The 27,862-nt window shown below is 44.5% G+C and overlaps 1 protein-coding gene across 2 annotated transcripts in view; it reads left to right on the plus strand.

The window, feature by feature from the left end:
* CCDC93 (coiled-coil domain containing 93) overlaps positions 1-27,862 on the plus strand; it is an 89,659-nt gene that overhangs the window by 13,584 nt on the left and 48,213 nt on the right. For both annotated transcript variants that reach the window (XM_057745279.1, XM_057745278.1), the window contains exons 5-11: positions 3,315-3,413; positions 4,200-4,256; positions 12,931-13,031; positions 20,500-20,533; positions 23,099-23,191; positions 23,483-23,533; positions 24,419-24,505. In XM_057745279.1, the coding sequence (XP_057601262.1) occupies positions 3,315-3,413; positions 4,200-4,256; positions 12,931-13,031; positions 20,500-20,533; positions 23,099-23,191; positions 23,483-23,533; positions 24,419-24,505 (522 nt within the window). The remainder of the gene's footprint in view (positions 1-3,314; positions 3,414-4,199; positions 4,257-12,930; positions 13,032-20,499; positions 20,534-23,098; positions 23,192-23,482; positions 23,534-24,418; positions 24,506-27,862) is intronic.

Genomic DNA, 27,862 nt, shown 5'->3' on the forward strand with positions numbered 1-27,862 from the left:
GGTACCCTGGTCGTCCTGCCTGCTGTTGTGTCTTCAGCACTTCATGGAATGACCGGCACTTTGTAGGCATTCCGTCCTTACTTGAGGACTAAGTTTCTAACAGGAGACTTATCTCCACCCCAGCTTTTTCCCGAGGCCCCGGGATTAAGTGGCTCATGCTGTACAAGTCCCTGTATTCTGTGTGGTTCTTGTGTCTCAGCCCCTCCTCCAGGCAACTCATAAAGAGGAGGAGCAAAGGAACTCACTCCTCTTTGTTGCCTGCTGTCTGGTGAGTACTTTGCCTAGGATCCTAATAGAGTTCCTTGAAGCATCTATTGTAATCCCAGTCTTACATCTGAGGAAAGTGAGACTCAGAAAGGATAATCGATCTGCTTCAGGGCAGAGAACTAGTGAGTGGAGAGGCAGATTCCTCTAACTCCTTGTCTTTAAGCCTGTACTTTCCTCCTCCACCGCCATGCAGCCACCCAGAGAAAAGCCACATAGCCTGTGCTAGAGAGGTTTTGTGATTCTGTTGAGATTATGTAGTGTAGCAATTAAAAGACCCTGGACTCTGGAAGCTTCCTGGGTTCACATCTTGGCTCTGCCACTTCCCAGCTGTGTGATCTTGGGCGAATGACTTAACTTCTTACCTGTTAAGTAGAAATAATAATAGCACCTACCTGATAGGATGAAAGCTGAGTAAGTGAGTATGTGTAAAGCACTTGGTTGAAGGGCTGGCAGGTTTCAGTGAGTGCTCTGTAAGTGTTATATAGTTGTTTCTGTTGTTGTTACTGTTCTAGGGAATCTCCCCCTGCACCAGACTTCAAGTACATTGAAATTTATCATTGAAATTTGTAAATTCGAGGTGAGGACTTTAACTCAGGATTTGACTTGTATGTTTGTCAGGGGATGGTACCCAATCATTTTGTGAAAATAGGAAGTAGGGAGCCTGTGTGGATTCTAACAGAAACCTCCACCATCATCATTCTGTGAACTTGTTGCCTTTTCCTCTGGGGCCTGGATCTCTAGTGACTAGACCTTACTCATTCCTATGCTAGGACTTTGAGGACCAAAACTCTAGTTCAGATGTGAGAAGGGGATGAAAGGGAAGTGGTTTTCTACAGTTGGTTTGGGCATTTTGAGTATCTACTGTTCTGTGTTGTGAGTGGAATATCGGAGGGCTTCCTGTCTAGATGTGAGAGCTTTGCTAATGGTTACCAGACCTCTTAATTTCGTGGATCTGTAAAATTTTAAAGCACAGAGGTTGACCTGTGGTTTGCACCTGTATTTTGACAGGCAAGGACATTTTTAAAGGCAACAGTTATTTTGCTTCCTTTATCATTTCCTAAAAGAAAGGCCATTTAACCCTCACTCTCTGAACGAAGGACAGCCCTTCCAGTGGAATGCATTTAGCATTTTGAAAAACTCGCCACATGCCTGTAGTTGTTTTCTGTTTTGCCGTACACCAGTGAAAGAACAGTCATAGACTAGCTACTGGGAACCACTGAAATGGTTGTGCTGTGTGGGTATAGAGGTCCACCACCCTCGTTCACGCCGTTTAGCACAGCTGTGCTCTGAATGCAGCCAGGAGGAAAGCAGAGCTAACTTCCAGCTACTGGTAGTTTCACGTCACATCTTTTTCTCCCATGTGGAGCACGTGAATCCTGTAAGGGTGGGTATTTTTCTCGAGTGCTAGGGGCCTGTGGCAGAGCTTGGCTGTCCTAGAGGTTCCCTCCTGAGCCCCTCATGCTGGGAACTCCAGAACAGAGCAATCAAGTCTCTAAGGGAATCCTGTGAATCAGCGAGCTTCACCTTCTTCATCTGAGCACATTCTCCAGGATCCAGCCAAGTAATAACTCAGTGTAGATGTAATTAACAGAGGCAGATCTGAAAAGGCAATAACAATGAAAGGCCAGAAACTGGATCTCCCGATGCAAAGGAAAGCAGAGTGAAATTGGGTTGGGCAGTGACTTAGCCTCCTTAGATGTCCGGGGCCAGTGCTGGGGTGCAGGTGAGGGGCTGGAGTAGCCCCAAATTCTGTCTGATCTTCTGCCCCCGCCCTTCTGGATTTTAGTTGGTGCCTGAGGGTCATTGTTTGGAGGTGGGATGGAGTGGCGTGATGGAAACAAATGGAAGATACTAGCAACAAAAGAACACTCCTCATAGAGTTATTTGCACACCGCTCTCCTGGGCAGCTGCTGCCTAAGTGTGTCCTTTGCTCCAGCTGGCTGCCCTCCATGAGCAGGCGTCCCTGCCATCCCCACAGGAGCCCCATGTCATGTGCATGTGTCTGAACCTTGCCATGTGTGACCGTGCCCTGGGGAAGCACAGCTGCTGTCCAGAAACTGCTCCTGAGATGTAGTAGCCCTCTGGAGAGAGGATGATATCCCTGCATAAAGTTCTTCATTAGTAGCAGGGATGAATGAAGAGTCGGGAGGCGAAACAAAGGCTCTTTCTGTATTTTGTATTCTCACGCTCAGAGCGCCTGGGCCTTCCACAGGTTGTGGGGTGTGGGTGTGTGCGTGTGTGTGTTTCAGTTCCCTGGAGCTGTAACTTAGCGGACATGAAGAGCACTCCCTGTGCCTATCAGCCCCGTAGACCTGGGAAACGTGGCGTGAAGCCCAGACATGCAGTGTCCTTGTGTGGCCAGCAGCTGTGTGGCTTGCCAGCTGTGGCTTGGTGGGCCGATTATGTAGTGTCTCCGAGCTTCTGGTTCTGTAAAACGCAGCCAGTGCCAGTTACCCTATAGCGTTGCGGGGATGTGAGAGCAATGCTGTGAGTGCCGAGCTAACCTGGAGCCTCAGGCATGGACTCAGTATACCTGGCCTCAAGTCAGAATACTGGGGGGAGTTTTTCATCTATCAAGCGGGGGTTACACTAGACGTTCTCTCTGGTTCTCTTCCCTTCCTCTGCTCTGTGATGTGAGCAGCATGGGAAGGAGAACGTTACATAAGATCTGCCCTTAGACACAAGGAGGTTTGGGAAACAGCTGTGTCTGTGTTGGGCTCCAGGTGTTTGCAGAGCTTCTTGTACCTGTGTTTCATTTGCTCCCACAGTCGCTCTGTGATGTGAAAGGAACTGATACCCTCCCCTCCACTTTAGCAGAGAGGGAAACTGAGGCCTGGGCACCTGAAGTGAGGTTTGAAGGCCACCGCGCGGCTGTCAGCTCAGGTCCCCCTGGATCTCAGCATCCAGACGCCCGTGGGTGGGATGTGCTGATGGTTCCTCGTCGCGTGGGCAGTTCGTGTTCTGTGATTCGGGTGCAGGACCTGTGCCAACTCTGAGTTGGCCTTTACTGCAGTGTGTTTCTCACATTTCCTCACTTTCTTCCCCAGTGGCTGGTGAAACGAGCTATAGAAACAAAAGAAGAGATGGGTGACTACATCCGCTCCTACTCCATATCCCAGTTCCAGAAAACCTACAGTCTCCCAGAGGTCGGTGTTCTGCTCTTTTCTTGTTCAGCTGAGAACCTGAGTGCACAGTGAGGGACCCCCGGGAAGGAGCCGAGTACGCTCAGGCTCCCCTGCACTCCCACCCGCCTGCGTGGCATCCCTGTCCCCACCTGGTCAGTACTGAAACTGGGCCTCCTGGTTCATTAGAATTGCCTCTTTAAATGGGCACTGAGTGTCAAGCCCTACAGTTTTGTCCTTGTCTCTTGATTTTGGTACTTGATCTGGACCTTTTATTAAATTTCAAGAGCATGAGTGTATTTTTGTATAGTCATATAAAGCTTTTTGAGAGACCACCTGCTTAGAACACACCTATAGTAACAGTTGGATAATAATCACAGCAGCAGTAATAGCTGATCACTGTCAGATACTACTTTCCAGTGCCAGCCCATCACATGCCTTCTCACGACTGCTCCCTGAAATAGGTGGTATTGTCCCCATTTTATAGGTGGAGAAGCTGAGGCTTAGAGGTTAGGTAACTTGCTGAGGTTTCAGAGCTCATAAGGATTTGAAGTGAGAACGCTTGTCTTCATCATGGCACCCTGTGGTCCCCCTTTTTCTTACCGGCTATAGGGATCTGTTTCGGAACCACCTGCAGAGCCCTAGCACTTCCTATGCAGAACATATTCCAATTTGTTAGAAAATTGAGACTTCTTCCGGCAAAGCTGTGATGAGAATTCACTTTCTAAGACAGACCGCTGAGCAGTTCAGTTGAGTTTCAGCCTTTACGCAAGAAGATTTGTCTCATCCCTGTGTTGTCTTGTCTTGCAGGATGATGACTTCATCAAGAGAAAAGAAAAGGCCATCAAGACAGTTGTTGACCTCTCAGTGAGTTCCCTGCCCGAGTTCTTCTGTGAGAGAAGAGCATAGGGTCATAGCCTCCAAGTCACCCTTTGATTTAGATCACAGAAGCCCCTGCCCCCCGAGGTTCCTCTCTGCCAGGATTGCCCAGGAGGTGAACTCAGGTGCGTGTGTGAGGGCGGCCCTGCCTGCCACTCCTGCCCAGTATCCGGTGCCAGCGTTCAGGGTAGAATGCAGCCACTGCCCTGTGTTTCTCTCAGTTCCACTTTTCCAGACTCACAGCCCGTCCTTGTTTGTGCCAGTGGCAGCTGTACACTTCACATAGCTCCAAAGAGCAGATGACGAACTGGAGCTGATGCACTGAGGTTACCACCGCCCTGATGGCTTCGGAAAGGCAGAGTAGCTTCTGAGCTTTGTGTGGGAAACTCTGGGGCAGCCTTTGTCTGCATGTGCAGTGTTTCTTAACCACGGGGTCTGCACTCACGTGCCCAGTTCCCCAGCGCAGGAGCCAGAGGAGAGCTTTGGGCCTTTTCAAAACACAGGAGAGCCCCGCAGAACCTTGTAAAGACTATCCCCTTCTCACCCCCTCCTCACCTCCCAGCCTTCCTACTTGAGCTGATGGGAATGGAGCCTCAGTGCCTGGGTGTAAATTCTCTTTCTTTAGAAAATAATGTGTAGTTATTCTGCAATTTGTTTTTACTTTAAGAATAAATGTGTGGTCTCCCCAGGTGATTACTGTAAAAAGAATAACAATAGTTTGATGGTGAAAGACATGAAATGCTCATTTAAAACAAAAAAGTCTTTGTCAGTTTATGGTGATAATTTGTATCTTTTCCACAATTTCATTTTGGAAATGGGAGGAATGGGAAACCTTTAAGGTAGTTACACTCTGAAGCCAGGTGCTGTTTTCAGATTTGGAGTCAGTTTTAACTAATGACAATAAGAGGACATGAAAGAAAAGCGGAGTAACTTTTTTCCTGTTTGTGAAATAGATGTTCAGTTTAGAACATCTTTAAAGTGTTCTTTAAAAACATTGATAGATCAGAGGAAGAAAATCGACCTTAATCTAACAACACAGAAGCAGCCAGTTTTGATGCTTAGACATATTTCTTCTGTGTTTTTAATGGGCATTTTTATAGTGAATTAGAATTATACTTTTCATGACAAATAATAACCATTTAATTGGTTGGGTGTGCTGTTGCTTTCCCTTGTTTTAAATGATGCTTCATTTCTGGAAAGATCTGAGAATTAGATGACAGCATTAGCTCTGATACAGGAAGCTGGGGAGCCAGGGGCAGGAGAGGAAGGGACTCTGTACTATTTGAATTTTATACTAAGTCTGTGTATTACCTATTCAAAAACAATAAAGTAAAAAATATTTAATTTTTTTTATTAAGAAACTGTAGGAAGTTTATTTTTCCAAAGTTACAACTACAAATTTATATTATTTATTTATTTATTTATTTATTGGCTGTGTTGGGTCTTCATTGCTGCACATGGGCTTTCTCTAGTTGCGGCGAGTGGGGGCTACTCTTCATTGTGGTGCGCAGGCTCCTCATTGCTGTGGCTTCTCTTGTTGTAGACCACGGGCTCTAGGCACACAGGCTTCAGTAGTTGTGGCACATGGGCTCAATAGTTGTGGCTCACGAGCCCTAGAGCATAGGCTCAATAGCTGTGGTGCATGGGCTTAGTTGCTCCGCAGCATGTGGGATCTTCCTAGAGCAGGGCTCGAACCCGTGTCCCCTGCATTGGCAGGCAGATTCTTAACCACTGCACCACGTAGGAAATCCTGCAGGTTTATATTACTGTATCAAATCTTATAAAGTCTAATTCATTTTTCTTTTTTTTTATATATTTTCAGCCTGTTGGTTTTTTTTTATTTTATTTTATTTTTATTGGAGTATAGTTGTTTTACAGTGTTGTTAATTTCTACTGTACAGCAAAGTGAATCAGCCATATGTATACATATATCCCCTCTTTTCTGGATTTCCTTCCCATTTAGGTCACCACAGAGCACTGAGTAGAGTTCCCTGTGCTATACAGTAGGTTCTCATTAGTTATGCATTTTATACATAGTATCAATAGTGTGAAAAATATTTAATGTTTAATTGAATATCTTCATGTGTAAATCTCACTCGGAGCCCTGGGTAGAGTGAGAAACATTACATTTTTTGACCGTAGCACCAAGAATAAAATGCCAGTGTAGCTGTTGATCATCCTGTCAATGCAGCTGGGCCTGATGTCTCTTTACCTATTAAACATTTCAGGCCTCTGAGGACACGTTATTTCTTCTTCTTGTTTGTAATGGAGTTTTTAAAGTTTTAATCATCTTCTGCTTGGCCATGTGACTTAAATTTTTAATGGAATTTAAGAAGATAATGACAGTGACAAATATATAGTGCCCAAACATTGTTCTAAGCATCTGTATATAACTTAATCGAGTCCTCACAACGACCCTATGAAGTAATAACATTTTCTGACAGATGAGGAAACTAAGGCACAGATCAGTTATGTAGGTTGCCCAAGGTCACATTGGTGATGATAGAGCCAGTATGCAGTAAAATGCTAGATAAAATGCTGTTTGCACTCATTAGGAAATAATATCAAGATAAAGAAAAATGAAAAAAAAGTTGGACATCTCTTTGATAATAGTTCAAATTGCTTAGTTTACTTCCTTTTTTGCGTGTGAACTTATGCCTCAGTTGACCGTCAATACATCTGCAGCAGGAATGATAAAAAATTTTTATGGATGGCCAGAGTGGCCTTTGGGCTTTGTTTGTTTGTTTTCTTTCTCTGTCTACTGAAAATACTCCTCGTTTCCAGATGCTGTCTTCTTAAGTTTCTTAGCTGAGCTCTGTGGCCATTAGCTTCCATGTTTCCTGCCCACAACTTCTGCACATGCTTCCTCTCAGCCTTGGAGTGGCAGTCCCAGGAGGTTGTCAGAGACTCCAGGGCTCCATGTCCCTGTCTTCTTCTTGGGAGTCAGTACAAGACACAGAACAGCTTGCTGGATTTTGTTTGCTATCACTGTCCCCAAGGAGAGTCCCTCCCCTCGTAAAGGGAATGAAGTCTTCCCTAGAGGACCAAGACTGTGGCTCTTTGCAAGTCTCAGGTTCTCAAGAATGTTTTCTTCTCCTTCCAGCGTCTCGCCAGTTTGCCCTTCAGATGGCCCATCACTGTTTCTTACCTGCCCCTTACTGACAAATCTAGAATCTCAAATTTAAATCCTGACAGGTAAATTAAGGATTAAAATTCGGTCGAGCATGCGCTGCCAGGTTTCTAGACCCAGCCTTTTATAAAATATGCATGTAGCTGCCGTGTACTGATTGGGTGCCTTCTATGGGCTTGGTGCCTAATTAGGCATTTTACAAGCATTATCTCATGTACTCCTCAGCAGAACTCAATGACCTGTGTGTTGTTTTTCCATTTTATAAGTCAGGAAGTTGAAACTCAGAAATTAATAAATTCCCTGCACAGTTGCAGAGCTGAGTAGAGGGAGCCAGGCTTTGATTTTACATCTGGCTCCTCAAACACAACAGGTGTTGGTGCTTCTCTGGTTTTCTCACTCTTCACCTGGTCTCTGATTTCCCACACATCCCTGACACTGACTTTGCAGTAATGTTCCTGACTGATTTCAGGATCCTGGGATATTATTTATCAGGGTCCCAGAGACTCAAATGCATGCAGAGTGGTTGGGTGCTCTGCCCTTATGAGCGCATCTGCTCTGCCTTTGCCCATTTGAAGACCATTTTTCCAGCTGGAGAATGAGTGCCAAGTGGAGATCGTCGTGTTGTCTTTTTTTCCCATCTATTAACATGTTATCATTGTGCCTCAGCAAGCAGACTTTACTTACTCTTGCTTAGATAGAACCTCTTCTTAAAAGTAAATATTAAACATTGTAATATTTTTCAAAAATTTTTAGCTTATTCTTATCTTTAGCCATCTTTGTAGGACTATTCCAATTTTTTGCATTCATCCTTAGTTATGTAGCTCATCTATTTTTTTGGTGCCTGATTTTTTTTTGTTTTGTTTTGCGAAAGTTGTTTTTCTTCTATCCTAGGACTGTAGTAATAATAATGAAAAATTAGGAAATGGAGAAAGTAGGAAGACTAAATCACCATGATACCACCAGCCAGGGATTACCACTGATATTCCAAGTAGGAAATACAGAGTTATGGATATCAATATAGAGAATTAGAGGTCACAAAAAAATGGCATGATACTGTACGTTCTGTTTTGTTGTGTGCTTATTTTGCTTTACAATATGATCAAGGATATATTTCCATGCCAATAAATATACCTTCATAGCATTTTTAGTGGCTGTACATCACTCATTGTGTGGTACTAATTTAACTAGCTTAGTTTGTGTGTTTTTGGATTTGTTTGTTTGGGGGGGGGGGTTGGCTGTTATGTAGGACATCCCCATAGCTAAATTCTTTCTTTTACCTTTATTTACTTGGGTTACATTCCATGAAGTGGAATTGGTTCAGAGGTTATGCTCAGTCCGTTAGTACCTGTTGCCAGATTGCCTGGCAGAAAGGCTGCTGTGTGAACATATAACTTCTGAGCTCATCCCCTTTGGGTATTCTGTCTTTTTGTCTTGGCCTCATTTTTCTTGCTTCTGGGGATTATTCCCAGTACTTCTGCTTCTCCTTTGAAATGTGTTCTTTTCTTGACTTCTCCATGCCTCCATTTTATAGAATAGCTGGCTGGTTTGTCAAGGCCTGCTTGGTGGGAGGTGGTATTTTCAAAGGACATAAAAGAAAGCGAAACTATTGCCACCCCAGGACAGGCCTCCCCTTACCCCTTCCACTTTCACATCACAATCGTAATCACTCATTTGTCTCACCTAATGTTCTGTTGTACAGCCTACTTCCTCCTCTTCTGAGCTGTCAGCTTTGCGTATTCATGAAGTATCTGACCTGTGCAGTGAAGTCTCTTATTCCCTCTCAACCTTGAGTAAAGAGTAGCAGTGAAATTTTACGCAGAGCCCCCAAAGATATATTTGTTTACTGTTTGTTGGGCATTTTTGGTAATGTTTAGAATTTTGTATGAGAACAGAAGGAACAGAGGACAAATAAAAGACTTCTTATTGGTCCCCTAAGAGACCAGGTCATTTAAAACTGTACCTCCGCTGTGTTCTTCCATAGGAAACGCTGTGAGGATATGTATGTATATTTTAGCCCTTAATGTGTGTCAGATAATGTTAAGTAGATTGACTAATCCTGCGACTCCCTCCATATACCTGTTTACAGATGGAAAACCTCAGAGGTTAAAGTAATTTGTCCCAAATCAGACAGGTAGTAATGGGGCAAGGATTAAATCCCTGTCTGTCTGACTCCATATATTCACTCAGTAATAGTGATTGAGCGCTCACTGTGTGCCAGACCACATTCTAGGGTGTGAGGTGAAAGCAGGGGCATTGCAGCTGTAAGGGATTCAAGGGATTTTGGGGCTCATCAAGGGAAAAGATGTGACAGGGGTGGCAGTAGCACACACAGGCTCTATTTGAGCGACACTTTGACAGGTTTGCATGCAGGGTGGGGAGGCCCTCACGGTGCAGCCATCCCGAGACCTGGGCGCAGGGGCCATCATCCAGAAGGGGAGGAAAGCAAGCGCGGGAACCCCAGGGGCAGGGCTGGCTAGAGATACTTGAAGGGCAGCCACAGCCTGGGGTCTTTATGGCCAAGGTGCTTATCCTATCTGTGGTTCGCAAATGTCAGGTGCAGTGTTGTGGAGCATGCTGCATGGACAGGCTGTAAACAGCTAAACTCTGCTTAGTGGGGCCTAAATAATCGGGTCTGTGAAAAGTTTGAGGTTGGCGCTGGAGGATTTTGAGCTGTGGGTCTCAGCCTGCTGTGCAGAAATAAACCTAGACAGAAGCCAGCTTGGCTCATTTATACAAAACAGTGACCTCGTTCTTACCCACCGAGTTACACTGTTTGGTACAGACTCAAGGGGACCTGAAGTGGGGCTTGTGCCAGACCTCAAAGAGCATAAGACAGGCCTGCATAGCGGAGCTCATGTAAAAGAGAATAGAGGACAAACAAGGTTGAGGGTGGTCTGGAGAAAACCCTGCCTCCCCAGCTAACTTTCCTACCCATAGATGTTATTGCCATCTGTCTGTCTCATCATTCCCTTCACTCAGTTCCCAGGGGCTTATTTTTTGTAGTGGTGGTGGTGGTTGTTAATGTGAAAATGAAGAAAGCAAATTTATTTGTCCCAGGTATAATAACTTTTTCTCATGGGGTGTTTCAGGGCCCTGCCCTTGCTGGTGGGAACGTCAACGGAGCCCCTTTAGGTAGAAGGCACCGTTTGTTCAGGCGCCGGTGGGTGGAGGTGTGTCTGTTAGAGTCGGATTTGGGCTGCCAGTGAGCCCAGGGATAATGAGATGTGCTTCCTGCTGAGCTGGGTGTGGTCCAGCCCCCTGAAGCCCTGGAGGGTAGTGGCTGTTGGTGGCTGTTGCGCTGCCCACTGGTTATTTTGTGAAGGGGTTGCCCACTGTAACTAAGGGGTGAATTATTTAATCTCTGCTTCGTTAGTAGCAAAGTGGAGGTAATAGCATCTACCCTGCTTCTATCTCATGGTGTAGTTATAAAATGTAAAAGATGAGATGTATATGAAGTGCTTTAAAGTATAAGGAATAATTACACAAAGGCCAACATTGTCGTTGTTTGGCAGAATAAAAGGTCCTTATGGCTGTTGGTTTCAGTATGCTATTGTTTTGGAGTCAGTCCTTTTTTAGAATCCAGTTTCCTGTCTGGGGTCATTGACTCTATGAATGGTAACTAAGGAAGGTAGCATTTAAGCTCAATTATATAGTGCTGCTGTAATAGTAGAGCTCTGTGGAAATTAAATCGTACGTGGTAACTGACGTCATATGGGTTTATTATGTTTTTCATTTCCCCATAAATCTGTTTTATGTTATTTATAGCTTCCTGTTCATGTAGGCACCAGCAGCAAACTAGGAATATTTGTGGCAGCAAGTTGCAAGAACAACCCTCCAGGATCATCCCAGAATCTGTTTCATTCCTTTTCCACAAAATTGTGGAGATTATGTATGTTACAGAAAGGATGTTTCTCTGTATGTTTGAAACCTTGCATGATAAAAAGTGAAATAATAGTAATGTTAACCAGAATTATCAAGAGGAGAGTAGTTCTAATTAGCATAAAAATATCACCATCTGGAGAAACCTGATAGTAATGCTTGTCCTGGTGATGTCCAGGTAGGGATTAGGTGTGGTGAACTCTGACAGTGGAGGAGAGAAGATCCAGGGGCAAACTGGAATACCTTGCACAGACAGCTGCCTGTTTGCACCCAGAGCCCTGAGCCAATATTATTAAGGTATTGTTTGATGCCAATTTGGCAGTCAAGAAGGACACTCATTTGGGGTAGAATGACAAACCAGGTCATCTGAGGGTGAAGATGAGCACCTACTACATGACATGTACTTTGTTTAGGAGTTAGGTAGGTAGGTAGGTAGGTAGGTAGATAGATAGATGTTTCATATATATAGATATATGTATGCAATTTCAGAATGTGTCCTACACAAAATAGGTCCATATTTATTTCTACATTTATAACTAAATAATACTCTAATAATTTAAAAAGTCGTTGAAAGTTTGTAGAGTGTTTGTGTTTTTATAAGTTTTTTGAGATAAACCTGAAAACACTTTTGTAAAAAGATATATATCTCTGAAGGGTTTGTATCTACTTACCTTTTCTGGTATTAGAATTTGAGAAACAGAGATTTCTATGCCATGAGAGAATTTTTTTTTAAGCATGCTTGGTTAACTTTTTTTAAGCATTCTAGATTATATCCGTGATTGTTGCACGGTTTATGTCTCTGAGTGGTAGAAAGGTCTGATTATGTAGTGACTGTGGATAATTTGTATTTTTTTCTGGAAAATTTTATTAAGGAATAAAAAAAGTTTGAATAAAGAGATAAATCTTGCTTTTCAAGGCCAGATTCAATATTATATAGATGTTGGTTCTTCCCAAACTAATGTATAAATTTGGTATGATTCTAATCAAAGCTCAATAGTTTTTCATAATGAACTCGACAAACTGATACTAGAATTCATCTGGAAGAGAAAATGTATAAGAATAGCCAGGAAGTTTGAGAAAAGAATAGTGGAGACAGGATAAAGACTCATAAAGCAAGAGGAATTGAAGAGGATAATATTGGTACGTGTATTATATATATATATATACAGTAGCCATTTTAAATCAAGGAAAGGATAGACTATTAAATCGATGATGTTGGGATTCTTAATTTTCCATTCAGAGAAAAACATATATCTATAGATACCTACCTCTCACAATACCCCCAAAAAAGGTTCTGAATAGATTAAAAGGCTAAATATAAAAATAACATACAAAAAAAAGCTTTTTTTTTTCTGCAATCCCTGGATTAGGAAGTAAGATGATTGATAAGTTTGATTGCGTGAAATATTAAAATGTCGTAGGACAAAAAAAAAAACCCAACAAGGTTAAACAAAGTTGACAAGTAATAGATGGGGTGGAAATATTTGCTACAATATAAAAAGGAAACGGGCAGACTCCGTGAAGGCAGCCATCCGGGCCAGCTGTTCTCCTGCAGGGGAGCTGCACACCCACCGCCATAGGGAAGGACCCCCACCCCTGACAGGCTGGACCAGCCTCCTCACACTCCGTAACTCTGCCTCATCCACTTCTTAGGATGCTTACAAGCCCCATCGGAAATACAAACGCCAGCAGGGAGCAGAGGAGCTGCTGGATGAAGAATCACGGATCCACGCTACGCTTTTGGAATATGGCAGGTAACAAAGGGTCCCAGCCTAAAGTGTCTGGTTTATAAAACCATTGAAAAGAAAAGCTAATTTAAATCGCTTCATTGGGATGAACTTGGTTGGTTTTCACCTGATTGCGTGTACAGTGTTTGGCCTGTGATTTCCAGCACTGGGGACTTTTCTCCCTGGTGTTGAATTCGCCCAGTTTCCGTGGGTAGCTTCTGTGATGGTGGTAGAAGCCTGATCTTTGAAGTTCCTCCCCCACCCTGGCTCTGCCCTCTCTGGGGAGCTGGGGAGTGTGGGGCATTCGTGGAGGCTCGGGTGGGCTGCCATTCATGCCCCTGCCCTCTGCGAACATCTTCAGGTAAACTAAGGAATTAGAAGCAGTTACAGGAGTTTTTTTGTGTGTGTTAGAGTAATAGTTTTGGTTTCCTGTAAAGCATTGTTCTGACCAGGAAAATGAAGGATTTAGAAGTAGTCTTGTCCCTTCTTAAAAATTCTCTAAAATTAAAAAAAAAACAATTCTTACAGCCGCAGTTTTCAGTTACACACACACACACAGACACGCACACAGACGGAAGTGCTTCTCCTCATTGAATTTTTTGCTTGACTCTGGGTATTAACCTTTTTTTATGTCCTGCATTTTCCACTTAGGGTCACTGATTCCTTGATGTGAGTATGTCTCCTGGTGCTTCCTTCCCCTCTGCTCGCAGTGGTTGCTGTGTGCTGCTCTGCTCATAACCCAGCCCTCACTGCGGGGCTGGAGCTAATGGCACTGCCACTAGCATCTCCGAGTGAGCCTCCTGTGGCTTCTCCCTCAAGGGTACTGGAGAGAACCAGAGGGAAGTTAAGGCTTAACTGCCTTACTTACTGCATCTCTCAAATGGAATCGCAGTTGCCATTGTTTGTTTGTTTTTGAGAGAGTAATGTGGGCTCAGACCCTTTCTTCCTGAGAATGAAAGCTAGTCTGTTTCTTTCAGAGGAAGTTGTTAGTTCTGGCCCTGACCTGGGTTTGAGGGCTGCCCCACAGCTCCCCAGTTGTTGCTGTGAATTGAGCTTCTTCTGAGTCAGGCACCTCTGGACCCGCTATGTAATTTGCAGGGCCCCTTAGGCCCCCTAAGAATCATGAATAATGATTAATCATTAAGAATTTCACGCCAGCAACAACAACCAAGTGTGGGACCGTTCAGGGTGTGGGGGCCCTGTGCACCTGGACTGGGACGGGGACTTTCCTGCCACCCGCCGGCTGCAAGAGGGCAGACGAGGCTGCACTGGTCTGGGGGATCCAGAGCTGGAGAGACAGCCTCTTGTGAGTGTCACGTGTTCCAGAGCCAGAGAGAACTTAGGGAAGTGTGGTTTGTGAGTTTGTATTGTTCACACCTCCATTTTTTCCAATAGCCGGTCTGTGTCTCAGTACTAGCCTTAGCGCTTGCTGGTGGGGTCGTGCTGACTCCTGATGTCTAAGCCTGGGGTGGGTGTTCAGTGAAGCCTTTTTTTTTTGGTTTGTTTTCCAGGAGATGGGGTTATTTTGCCTTTTTTTTTTTTTTTTTTTTAAGCTTTTCTGGTAAAGAGAGGGTGAGTTTGTGAAGGTGGAGAATCCTGATGGTTTATTCAGCTCATTAACCTCTTTAGGAATGATGACGACAGCATTCAGAAAGGTTAAAAAATAACCTGCCCAAGGTCAACTACTAACTGGTAAAACCTAGTAAGAGCCTCAAACTGGGACTCGAACTCAGCTTTGTTGGACTCCAAAAGCATGTCGTCATTATTGTCTGCAAATGTTGTTTGAGCCTCCGGTGAGAGTTTGGTTCTTGGTTTTCGGAAGACAGGCCCAGCCTTGGTTGTTTGGTCTGAGACTAAACAAGCAGAGAGTGGTTATTACAACTGACAGAGTAAATTGGATAAAACTTACAGCCCCCAAAAGTATTCTTCTGTCTGTCATACTCTTCCCTTAGGGTTCTGGTCAATACTCTCCACTGCATGGAGAGCTTTCCCATCACATGAGGATTACATAACAATGTCTTTATGAAGGACTTTGAACAGTTTGTCCCATGTAGAAAACAGTAAATGTCAGCTATTAGCTGCTGTCACCACCACCACCGTCATCTTCATCTTCACCACTGTCACTACCAGCACCATCATCATTACCATCACCACCACCACCACCGCCATCATCACCACCTCCACCATCATCACCACCATCACCACCACCACCGCCACTACCACCATTACCACCACCACCACCACCATCACCATCACCATCATCACCTCCACCACCACCACTGTCATCTTCATCTTCACCACTGTCACCACCAGCACCATCATCACCATCACCACCACCACCACCGCCATCATCACCACCTCCACCATCATCACCACCACCACCGCCATCACCGCCACCACCACCATTACCACCACCACCACCATCACCATCACCACCATCATCACCACCACCACTGTCATCTTCATCTCCACCACTGTCACCACCAGCACTATCATCACCACCACCACCACCACCATCACCACCGTCATCACCATCTTCATCCTCATCATCCTTAGCAGCAGCAGTTGTTAGTTCTCAAATGCCCTTAAATATGACCTTTAGATTCAAATGAGGAGCCTATCCTGAACCTCTCCTTTCAGTTCTCCTTGTCCCTATGTTCTCATTACCCCCAGCTCTAGCCCTCCCTCCAGCCCCTGTATGAGAAACCTTACCGTCCTCCCTTCCCTTCCTAGTCAGGCAAGGCTGCCCCCTGCTGCCTCTGGGCCTCACTGCGCTCCTCCCTGCTCATCCCCACCTAGGAATCCTAATCCCTTTTCTGTTGTTAGTGCTCCTGTCTTCCTCTTCATCTCACCTCTTGATAAGAGCGAAAATACTTTGACTCCTAGAGTAAGAAGGTCTGAAAAAGTGTTTCCTCTTTGGGGTTAGAGGTCACTCATCAGCCTAGGCCCACAGAGCATCTGGCTTTGAGGCCGGCATCCCAGTTTTTTCTCCCTTTTTTGACTTTGAGTTGCTCAAATAAGGCTAGACTTTGAGCCTGGCCAACTTTGCTGAGGGCCTTAAGGACTGTGTGTCTTGTTAAAAACATGTTGGGTATATTTATTTAAATGTAATGTTGTTGGAAAAATAAGACTCATAGTTTTGATTTTAGACTTCAACACAATTGTATCTTTATAGTATTTCGCTTATATTATGGGTCCCGTCAACTTTTAGGAGCTAACTTAAACAACTAACTACACTATGAAACTGCCAGTGTGGGGAAATGCATTTTAAGTGCATATGACATGTCTCTCCCAACCGTGTGTCGCCTCTGAAGGCCCATGACATGCTCATGGAAGGTGTTTAGTAAATGCTTATTGAATGAACAAAGAACAGAATCCACAGTCCTTAGTATTTAGGGCTTTTTTATGTCCCTGATTAGTTCCGGATTCCAGATAATTTGATATCTATCTTAATTTGCCCTAGGGCAGAAAGTTAGTTTGTTTTCTAGAACTGATGTCCAGTATGGTAGTCAGTAGCCACATGTGACTGTTGAGCGCTTACAATGTGACTGGTGTGACTCAGGAACAGAATTTTAATAATTACGTTAAATTTAATTTTTTTTAAATCCATCCTTTATTTAGTTATTGGAATATGTTTAAGTATGTTCGGAATACCTTGGGTATGCGAGTACTAATTTGAAGTTATATGTGTGGCTCTCTAATATTTATTTTGGATTTTTCTCTTCTAGAAAATATACATCCTTGATGTTAAAGACCCAAGTCTTGGGTCTAGAGTGTGAGGAAGTGACTGGGTGGTACGAGGGTCAGAGCTCCATTGGTGCTGACGGTGTAGACGTCAGTCGGGTTGGTGGGTCAGAGCCAACAGCGGGAAAGGCAGGAGCACACTGGAGCATGTGGCACTGCATGTCAGGCTGGCGCTTGAAAGGAAAGGACCCAGCCGACAGGGCAAGAGGAAAGGGAGTTTGTAGGGTAGAGCAGCCTGCCTAGGAAGGATGAAAGAGAAGTAAATGTGTTTGTAGCAGAAATAAGTTGAAGCATCTCCCTGCTCTTGGGGAGGATGATAGGCTGCAAAAGGGTATCGTGTTCTCCTGGTGAAGCTCAAACAACATGGAAGAGTCTCCCAGAGACATGGGACCAGTGCGCAAATGAGGCAGGCGTTGATAGACAGCTGAGGTCAGCTCTTCTTTGTCACGGAAGCATTGCCACCATGTCACATAGAGAAGGAGGCCTTTAGAAGAGTCAGTGGGCCTCTTTGTTCATTCAGCAAACGTTAATTGAGAACCTGCTATGTGCCAGGCAGTGCACTAGGCACTGGGGTTACAAAAGTGAATATTCATAGCAGCATGAGCCACAGTCGTCAGAAAGTGGAAACAACCCAAGTGTCCATCAGCTGCTGAATGGATAGAATGTGGTTTATTCATACATGGGGATACTGTTTAGTCATGAAAAGGCATTAAGTGCTGATTCGTGCTATAATATTGATGAACCTTGAAAGCATGCTGAGTGAAGGAAGCCAGGCACAAGAGGCCACGAGTTGTGTAATTCCACTTATAGGAAATGTTCAGCATAGGCAAATCTGCAGAGACTGAAAATAGATTCGTGGTTGCCAGGGGAAGGGGAGAGGGGAAGATTGGACTAACTGCTATTTATATATGTTAGGTATGGAGTTCTTAGGGTGATGGAGCTATTCTAGAATTAGACAGTAGTGGTGGTTGCACAAAATAGTGAATATACTAAAAACCACTGAAGAATACATTTTAAAATGGTGAATTGTATGTTATATGAATTATACCTCAATTTTAAAAATGTAAAGGAAAAAAAAGTGAATGAAGCAAATTTCCTCTCCTCCAGGGCTCAACAGACAGATTGCACATACATCATTATTGTACCCAAGGGTGTCAACACAGAGTGCATGTCTGGAGGCCTAACCTAGTTTTGGGTGGTCAGAAAAATCTTCCTAGAGCCTCTGTCATTAAGCAGAACTAGCTGGGACCTGGGAATTGAATTACTCAGATTTAGTTGTTTACTGCTTTATTTGGAAAATCTGTAAAGTTCCTGGGCCTTAGACAAGGCCCGCCTGCCTGAGGGTATGTCTTATGTGATAAAGGTCTCCACAGACTGAAGGCCTGGGAAACAAAAGAATACCCAGGGTGCAAGGACACTCCTAGGAGTGGGAAACTTTGGAGAGATCCTCTGTTGGTCAGTGTTCCCTGGTTCAGGACACAAAACCTCCCCACTGGTTTCAGCAGAAGGGATGGATTACAGGGGTGGGTGGGAGGAGTTAAGAGACGAGATCAAGGCTGAGCAGGGTCACTTCCCGAGCGTCACGTGAGATGTGGGCTGCCTAGGATGCTGCTTTTGCCCCCATGATCAGGAAGCTAGTGAACAGCCTGTGGAGTCGGGAGTACTACAGCTGCTGACAAAGAAACCGCCCGCTTCTGCCAAAATCAGAAAGCTGCTGTGATAGCTCCTGGCCCCAGAAGCAGGTTACTTCTCCTGTGATCCACACCAGTGCAGTGAAGCCTTTATGCTCCTGCTGTCTCCTCCTCTAACTGTTGCACATTCCAGACTCCAGCAAGTGCATCTCATTGATGGAAGCTAAGGGGTATTCAGAACCCCAGGTGCAAGGGAGTATGGAAAATAGAGTTGTTTGTGTTCCTGCCTTCACAGTATAGAAAGATGCTAGGTGCTGACTAAGCCAGTTCACAGAATGTGCCGTGAGGTCCTGTCCAGGATTTGGGTGGATACTCACATTTTCACTTTGATCTGCTGCACTGTGAGCCTGTAGATTTGTGCCTAGTGAATGGGCACAGTGTACCCAGCAGTGACTTTTGGTCTCTCCAGTTATAAGACAACCTATTGCAAGGTCAGGTGATACTTTTGGCTTCTCAGTTTCTGCATTCTCTTGGAGAAAGATGCAGACATGCAAACAGGCAGTTGGACATGATTGCTGTCCAGGAAGTAGGGGGAACACATACGGGCACAGGGGTGGATCGGCCAGGGCAGAGTACTTGTGCAGTTGAAAAATGTCCAACCCAAACTACCCAGCCTGTAGCTTGTGTCTCCTTCCAGCCCTCCCATACCGTCATTGCTAACAGATAGAAATCCTATGGAAGCTGTCTAAACAGGGCTTGAGGTCATGTTTGCATTCCCACATCAGTGGTACAAAGCTCAGAGAGGTGAAGCAACTTCCCCCATGTCACACAGTTGGCTGGGACCAGAGTGAAGACTTTAATTGAACCCATTGTCCTGACGTTCTACTGCCCAACCCACCCTGTATACCAGATTCAGCTACAAACTAAGCCTGCGATTTGTCAGCAAAGTTCTAAGAAATCCTGTGCTCTAGTGTGTATTTCCCTTTACAGTCTTCACATGGCAGAAAAAGCACTGGTCCCACATTGAGATTTTCAGGTTGAGAGTGGAATTGACTTTTGGAAATGACCAAAAACATCCAAAGCGAAGTCTGGGAATGTTTCAAAAAAGAGGTGGCTTTAGAGCTGAGGTGTAAGGAGTGAATAGGAAGGTAGAAGCCGACAGGAGAATAGCACAGTGTGTGCAGAGCTCTGCTTAGGGGGCGACGCACAGGAACGGGGAGGGTGAGCTGCTGGCGGTGAGGCTCAGCGGTTGTTAGGCGGGGCCGTGGAAGGGAGGCCCTAGTGACAGTGCCCATGAGGGCCCATAATCCCTGCCACTGACAGATGCGGACCAGGCCAGCAGGAGGTTGAACAAGGGATGGGGAGGAAGAGAGGGCGCGGAGGCCCGAGGCTAGGTCATAGGCCAGCACAAGACCCAGCAAGTGCAGCGAGGTGTGAGTGAGAGCAGGGCAAGAGCCCTTAATTTGTTTTTCTTAAATGGTTGCGTGTGACCTTATTGCCTTATAAACTATTAAAGGTAAATGAGTCTGGATGTTTCGCATTATGGTTTGTTTTAGGTCGAATGGTTTTTGCATTGCTTTAAAAAATAGATATTAATTTGAACTTGAAAATAAGCTAATTTAGACTAAAGTGCATTTGTGAGTGTCTTTGAATTTAAACTTGTATGAAGTGAGCACGCGACGTTATTGGCATCATGCTTGAATTGTGTTTGAGAATAAAAAATGGGTTGGACGTGAGGTTTGTGAAAGTAGTCATTAGAGAACATGTTTAGCTACAGCAAACACATTCACATGTTATACAGCTATTTTTAAGGCTTTTAGCTTAAACCGTGGATCTGAAATACAGTTTCTGATTCAAAGAGTAATAATTGCACTTAAAGAGAATATTGTGCTCTGCCTGAAGAGTTTCCATTTATGGTGTATATATGGCAAATAGAATGGTGGGCTCTTTATTCACAAACAGTGGAATAGTTTGTGGTTTAGGCACTTGAAACATATTCTCCAGGCACCAAATAGCCTAAATTCTCTTTGGTGCTTTTCATATAAAAATCCAACTAAAATGCATGTGATCAAAATTATTTTTCTAATAGTAATTGAGCTCCCCTTTTTTGTGATTTGCAGGAGATACGGATTTCGCCAGAGCAAAGCAGAGAAGGTAAGAAAAGCTTGGCTAGTGGGAGAGAATGTTTGAGGGATGGAAGTGCCCCTCCCCTTTGCCCCGTCTGACACTGACAGGCTCTCAGCAGGGATGGGACGGCAGGGCTCTGGTCCTTGGGCAACCCTGGACAGCAGGGATGTGCCAGCTGCCTTTGGCCCCCACATCTCCCTCCTATCATCCCTGACCTGCTGCCTCTGCAGGCCCGGGAACTGAAGCAACAGCTCATCGTGGGACTAGAAGTGAAGGGTGATTGAAAAGTCGTGGCCCCAGGGTCAAACAGATGGCCTCTAATAATTCTAAAACTGTAGAGATGAAGTCCACTCCCAGGGCCCTGAGCACTCCTCATCTGATGAGAGAAGCCCTACACGGGTGTGAGCAGGCAGCTGGCAGTGAGAGAGCACAGCATACATTACAGGCTGGCCCTGTACTAAGACAACCCTGGTGTGGAAGAAACAGGAAGTCAAGATGGGGTTTTATAACCTCATAAAGGAGTCTCAAAGGTTTCTCTTCATTCATGTATTTTTTTTGTGTATGTATCAATATTTATTCATGATTCTTCATTGTCAGCAGCAGGGAAGGCATGTAAATCTTACATTGCCAACCCTTTCCTGTGTTCAAGCCCTTTGTTTAGGGCTGTATGAGTATTTTTTCACTTACTCTTCTGAACAGCTCTATGAGGAAGATACTAAGTTCTGTTTTTCAGGGCAAGAAGCTCAGGTTCAGAGAGGCTCAGTGATTGCTAAGATCACACAGCTCCTAAAGTGCCATAGGAAGAATTCGAACCCAGATCTGTGTGACGTCAAAGCCTGTGCTCTTATCCACTGCCTTTTCAATAATAAAGTGCTGACTTAAGTGGCCAGTGGCCTCTTAAAAAGTGGAGTCCACAGCTCGAGACCTCGTAAAACCCCTTTTCTCATTCCCCACCTGATGCCCAGGTTTTCTTGAATGAGACACCACTCCTCCTGCTGTTCTCCTGCCACCCCTCATCTGTCCAGATCTCCCATCCTCAGTCCTTCCAGGAAGCCTCCCCTGACGCCAGCCTCCCTCTGCTTCCTGTGGTCCTTGTCTCAGTCCTCGGAGGGCACCCACAGCGACTAGGAGCATATGTTCTAAAGCCAGACTGGCTGGTTTCAGATGCTAGCTCCTCCCCTTCACTGTGTGATCTTGGTCAGCATACTTAATTGTTGTGCCTTAGTTCACAGCATCTGTAAAATGGGCTCAGAAATTGCACTACCTCACAACATTGTTGTGAAGATTGAAATGTAAAGGATGTAGAATAATCATTGGATATAATGCACATCTACCAAGTGTTAACCATCATCACTATTATTATTATTAACAGTCATTTAAGCATTAATTATGACATCTCCTTTTTTGGTTTTCTCATTATTTCTTCCACACTTGTGTTTTCATTTAACCAAACAGCCATTTCCTCCAAAGCAAGCTTATTTTCTGGATTTGAGTGTCATGTGGCATCCAGTAGATAAGAATTTGATGTGTATGTGTAATATATAATTTTAAGTCTGAAAAGAATGTCTATATGACTGTATTCTAAAATAAGGCAATTTGATTGTGATTGGAAAAATCATGAGATGCCCATGAAATATTGTTTGCATTGGCCTTGCCTTCTCATTCTCATGGCAGATGGCACATCTGAACGGGAAGTCTTATCCCCAGGTGCTCAGGCCATTCCCTGGGGTCAGTCATAGGCTTGCTCTAGAAACACATCCCAGAATTGGGATGGTTTCAGAACGGTGTCTGAAGCCAGTACTCTCATTCAACCCCACAAGACCCCAGTATCCAGAAAAGGTAAGCCTGAGGTTGCCAGCTGGTGAATGGCAAAGATGGAGCTAAAGCCAAGAACCCTAGACTTGCAGCCCAGGTTTGGGGAGCAGCCATTACTCCAGGTGTCCTGCGTGCGGTGCGGTCCGGTGAGAGCCTGAGCTGGGTCCATAGCGTGGAGCTTGAGCACCAAGGCAGGCAGTTTAGACCAGTGGTTTTCAAACTTTGTTGACCAGTCTTGGCAGTAAGAATTCTGTTTTTCATCACTCACACATTACACACACATGCAGACGCAACCCCAGAAACAATAGTTTCACAAAGCAGCACATAATCCTTTACTACTTGTGGTGCACTCTGATACGTTGTGTTGTGTTATTTTTGTTTAGTTTATTTAGATACTAATCATACCTGCTAAATTACTTTCATATCCCATTAATGGGTCTCAACTGGAAAAAAGGGAGTGATCTTAAGGCAGTGATCTGCTCTTGCAGGAATTAAGGTAGGGGAAGACCCAATCAAAGTGTGAGGATAAGTCTGGCAAAGGTGTATGACCTGCTAGGAATTTCATCAGCGAGCAGTTCAGAAATGGAGGTGGGCATTGGGCCAGGCCTGAGGCTCCACCTGCTCGGGTTTCTGGATTTTGCCTTCTTTCCCAGGCCTGGGTCACTTGTCCAGATCTGTGTGTTCTCTTTCACAGACTTATGCTTCTTTTCAGTGTTGTGCTTTCTCTGCCAAATCTCCAACTGCAGTGCTCAGCTGTTTTTGCATCTTCCCTTCCAGGCTGAGGACAAGAAAACAGCACTTCCCGCAGGGCTCTCGGCTGCAGAAAAAGCTGATGCCCACGAGGAAGATGAGCTTCAGGCTGCTGAAGAGGTGAGTGGTCCATGTAGCCCCTCTGAGGTTTCTGCATAAATCGTTTGGGAAGAAATTTCACTTTCATCCCTAGCTTTCCAGAATGGCCAGCTGCCTCCCACAACCAGCTGCTGTTGGCTGGCCTTTCTCGCTCCTTTCAGTTTCCTTTCGTCACCTTTCATGAGGCTCACCATAAAACCAGACCGGGTAAAACAGCCTTTGGATTCCACTGCAAAGACCTGTGTAGACACCCTGCTTTAGTCTTGTGTGGTCAGACCTGCTAACTGCTACTTCTCCCCATGCCTCTTTTAGCAGCGTATTCAGTCCCTGATGACCAAGATGACTGCCATGGCACAGGAGGAGGTGAGGCGGGCATGGTCGTGTGGGTGGGCGTGGTGTAGAGATGGAGACTTGGGACCACCCCCTCTGCTATGAGGTGGCCACTTCCGAGTGTCCAGCTTCAGGGCCTTCTCATTTTAGCACTCTGCTTCCTGTTTCCTTGGGATCTTTCTTTTGGGGACCTTTTTATACATGCACTGTGTTGCCATCCATGGGAACCTCTAGGAGGGAGACTTGAAGGACCCTTGTGAAGAAAGAGTGTCCCAGCTGGGATGGCATCACAGGGCCTCTGCAGGAGAGCTGTGGTTCAGCCCTGCCTCTCTGTAACCACAGGTGGCACCCCATGCCAAAGGAGCCCTTGTCTTCTGTTTCCTTCCTGTGCCATCTAGGTAGATGACAGGGCACCAAATTTATATTCACTCTTCCCAGAGCTCACGACCTGTCCAAAAGGTTTAACCAAATGCCTTGAAAGGAGAATTGCTTTTTAGGGCAGGGAAGCCCTGTGGGAGGCAAGAGATAGTTCAGGAATTCTGAGATCCCTTTTCCTCTTGCATTTGTAGTTTTTCTCTCTGCGTCCTGTGCCTGCCAAGTTTCCTTCAGGCTCTTTTTAGTGATCCTCAGCAATAAAACCCTTGGGATGGGATGTGAATGGTGAAGAATGATTTTCCAGAGTATGCAGGGTCTTAGAAGAATCTAAAACTGTCTGCTGAATGACTCAGGTGGAGGGAGGTGACTTAACCTTTGTCCTGAGGCTTCTTGTCTCCCTTCCCTGTTGATGAACACATGAGCAAAAGCAAAATTATTTTTTCCCTTGGGAATATCATCTCTTTTGCCGTAATAGTGTTCAGGGTTTCCAGTTGTGTGAAAGACAGTACACGGCCTGAGAACACACCCTCCCTGTGATTGCAGAACCGTCTGACTGCGAGCTCCGTGGGCCAGATCGTGGGCCTCTGCTCTGCTGAGATCAAACAGATTGTGTCTGAGTATGCGGAGAAGGTATGTGGGGACCCAGCTGGAGCCTTTGCCCCAGATAATGTCCCAAGGATTTCTTCTTCTACTTCCCTACCCGCTCCCAGCAGTGTGGGAGGCAAGTTGTAATTCATCAGCCACATTTGTCAAAAACATACACCATGCAGAGCCATCCACATTTGCCCATTAGCTAAATTCATTTTCTCCTGCAGTGCCTATTTTTCTATAAATATAAAGAGAAGACCTGTCTCTCAGAGCAGGTATTGCATCTGATAAATGGCTGCGTTAGGTACAGCACCTGCATTTTTCCTTCTCTACCAGGGTTCTTATAACTCGGGCTCCGTTTGGCGATGGGGCTGAGGGATGAAGCTTTGCCACATAGGAGAAAAACCCCATAACTCAGCCAAGCCCAAGGCAAAATTTTGTGTTCTGCTTTGTTAAAAGGGTATAGAATGAACAAAAGCCTGAAAGTCATATTTCAGCATTAGATTTTTTTTCCATCCTAAGAATAGGCAGCAGGACCTTGAATATTTCAGGGAGACAGTGATTAATCATTCCGCACATAACTGATTCTGGTCTGGCTGAAATGTAGTATCGGTAAAATCAGATTTACAGGGCATTGTTTCACATCCTTCCTTCCCCAGCCCTACTCAGTCTCCCTCCCTAAAACGTTGAGGTCTGTTGAAGCATCCAGCTTTGCTTTCCATGTCTCAAAAGCCTTGACGACAAATTAGCTCTGTGTGATATTCTTCTGAAGCGATTGCCCAGATGATGGAGTTGGGGAACGGGTGTCACCCGTAATCTGGGAGCTGTGATCTGCATAAATGCAGCAGGTGGTCATCTCCCACCAAGTGAGGGACCTTCTGAGCAAGACTGAGTAAAATGGTTCAGAGTAGTGGTTACCAGAGGGGAAGATGGCAGAGGGAGGGTGAAATGCGTAAAGGAAGTCAACAGTATAGTGACAGCTGGAAACTGAACTTTTGTTGGTGAGCACACTCTCAGAAGTCAAAATAAAATGTTGTACACATACATTCATATCATGTTATAAACCAACTTTTAAAAAACAGCACAGAATGTCTGGGGAGTGGAGTTCCATTGCTTTCCCCACCCTCCATGGATTTTCTAATCCAACTTTCATAAAATCCAGAGTATCTTGTATTTTAATTTGCCACCTAGGAAAGGTGACAGCGGTCAAAGTGTCATCTGAGATTTGACCAGAAAAAGATTTAGGTCACCCTAAAAGTACGAGTAAAATCAAAAGACTTGAAGACATAGTTGTGGAAAGAGTGATTAATTCACTGTCCTGAGAAGAAGTTATGTTGGTTTGCTGTCAGCGCACACACCTGGATGGCAAGAGTGTGAGTGTACCTGCCCTTAGGTTGCCACATAGCATTTCTGATCCTGTTCTTACAAAAAGACAAATGGATAGAGCACTCTCTGCTGATCCTACAGGGACTCTGATTTTTATCTTCATACTTGCCCACTGCAAGCAAATAGGAGCTCAGATTATTATAAGAGAGGAAGCATGTAGGCAGACCCTCCTTAGTATACCTGTCCTTGCCTAGGAGTCTTGAAGTGTACCCGTCTTTCCCATCAGCTCAGCAATTCCATGTTTCCTGCTGGGTCTCCTGTACCCCCTGAACTTTCCCTCCCACATCCTTGTAAGTGATCTGATGGCCACAGTCTGCTCTTCTGTATTCTCTGCCTCTGTTCTATTCTGTCAGAAAAGAGTGAAATTAGAAGTAGTTTTGGATAGGTCCTTTTCTAAGGACATACATATATAATGAAAGCTTCTCATGGAGAATTGGAGTTCACCAGTGCATTGCTTGATTGTTTTGTTTGCATTGGGTAGATCATATAGCATTAAAGACAATGGTTTTTAAAATTAAATTGCCTTTAATCCTGTTCCCATATCACAGTTATTTCACATTTGCATATTTAGTCCAGTGTTTCTCCCCAGATATCCATAGTAGCACCTAGTCGCAGTCATCATGTGTGTCTAAAAGAGGTAGAACACGGGCTTCCTAGGTGGCGCAGTGGTTAAGAACCTGCCTGCCATTGCAAGGGACATGGGTTCGATCCCTGCTCCAGGAGATCCCACATGCCATGGAGCAACTAAGCCCGTGTGCCACAACTATTGAGCCTGCGCTCTAGAGCCCGTGAGCCACAACTATTGAGCCCATGTGCTGCAACTACTGAAGCCCACGCGCCTAGAGCCCACGCTCTGCAACAAGAGAAGCCATGGCAATGAGGAGCCTGCACACCACAACAAATAGCTCCTGCATGCTGCAACTAGAGAAAGCCTGTGTGCAGCAATGAAGACCCAACACAGCCAATAAATACATAGATAAATAAACTTTTAAAAAATGGTCCACATCAAAAAAAAAAATCTTTAAAAACAAATAATGAAATAAAAAAAGTAAAAGAGGTAGAACAGTGTAGTTACAAACACAGCATTGGACTCCTTTCTTGGTTCATGTCTGTCTCCTCAACTTCCCAGCTCTGTGACCTTGGGCAGTTTATTTAACCTCTTTGCTCTAGTATCTTCATCTATAAAATGGGAATAATATAACTCTCCTGGCAGGGTGTTGTAAAGATTAAGTGAAATGTGACCAAAATACCTAAAACAGTGCCTGGTACATTATAGCTGTGCAGCTAGCTGATGGTAGCCTTTATTTGCACTTTTACAGTCTGCGTCTTGTTTTTTTTTTTTTTTGGTCACATGAAATCCTAAACAGTTTCCATGTTTCTAGTCTTCATAATTATGTGACTATTAGATAATCAAGCACAATTCATTAAACATTTCCCTATTGTTAGACTTAAGTTATTTTTGTTTGCCGTGGTAGATAATCCTGTTGTAAAATCTGAGCAGATAGTTTCTGCAAAAAGATATCCTAGGAGTCTAATGATTGGGTTATGACTCCTTTGTGTTGGTTTATAAATAAGTTGTAACAATATAAAATATTCTCTCCATGAAGGGGTTTCCCAGCATTGTCCCACAGTTTCCAGCTTTGAGTGGTCATTTGCCTAACTTGCTACTTTAGTGGCTATAAAATAGCACCTCTTTGGACCACTGAGAGGCTTGAACATGGTTCCATGTTTTTGTTTGCTCTATTTTCTGCTAAGTGACTTCTCTGTTATAGCCTTTACTGATTTATCTTTCGGATATGTGATGTTTTCCTTGTAAATTTGAATAAACTCTCTATTCTAGATTTAAATATTTTGTCACAGTTATGCAAGGGTTTCTCTTGCTGTTCTTTTATTTGTGTATTGCTTTTCATTTTATGCAAGGTATCTGTACCTAAATTGATCATTCTTTTCTGTTTTTGTTTCCAAGCGACAGTGTCATCATTTTTACATGGATCTGATAAAGTAATTTATTAC

This window comes from Hippopotamus amphibius, chromosome 8 (genome assembly GCF_030028045.1).
Source record: "Hippopotamus amphibius kiboko isolate mHipAmp2 chromosome 8, mHipAmp2.hap2, whole genome shotgun sequence".
Lineage (NCBI taxonomy): Eukaryota > Metazoa > Chordata > Mammalia > Artiodactyla > Hippopotamidae > Hippopotamus > Hippopotamus amphibius.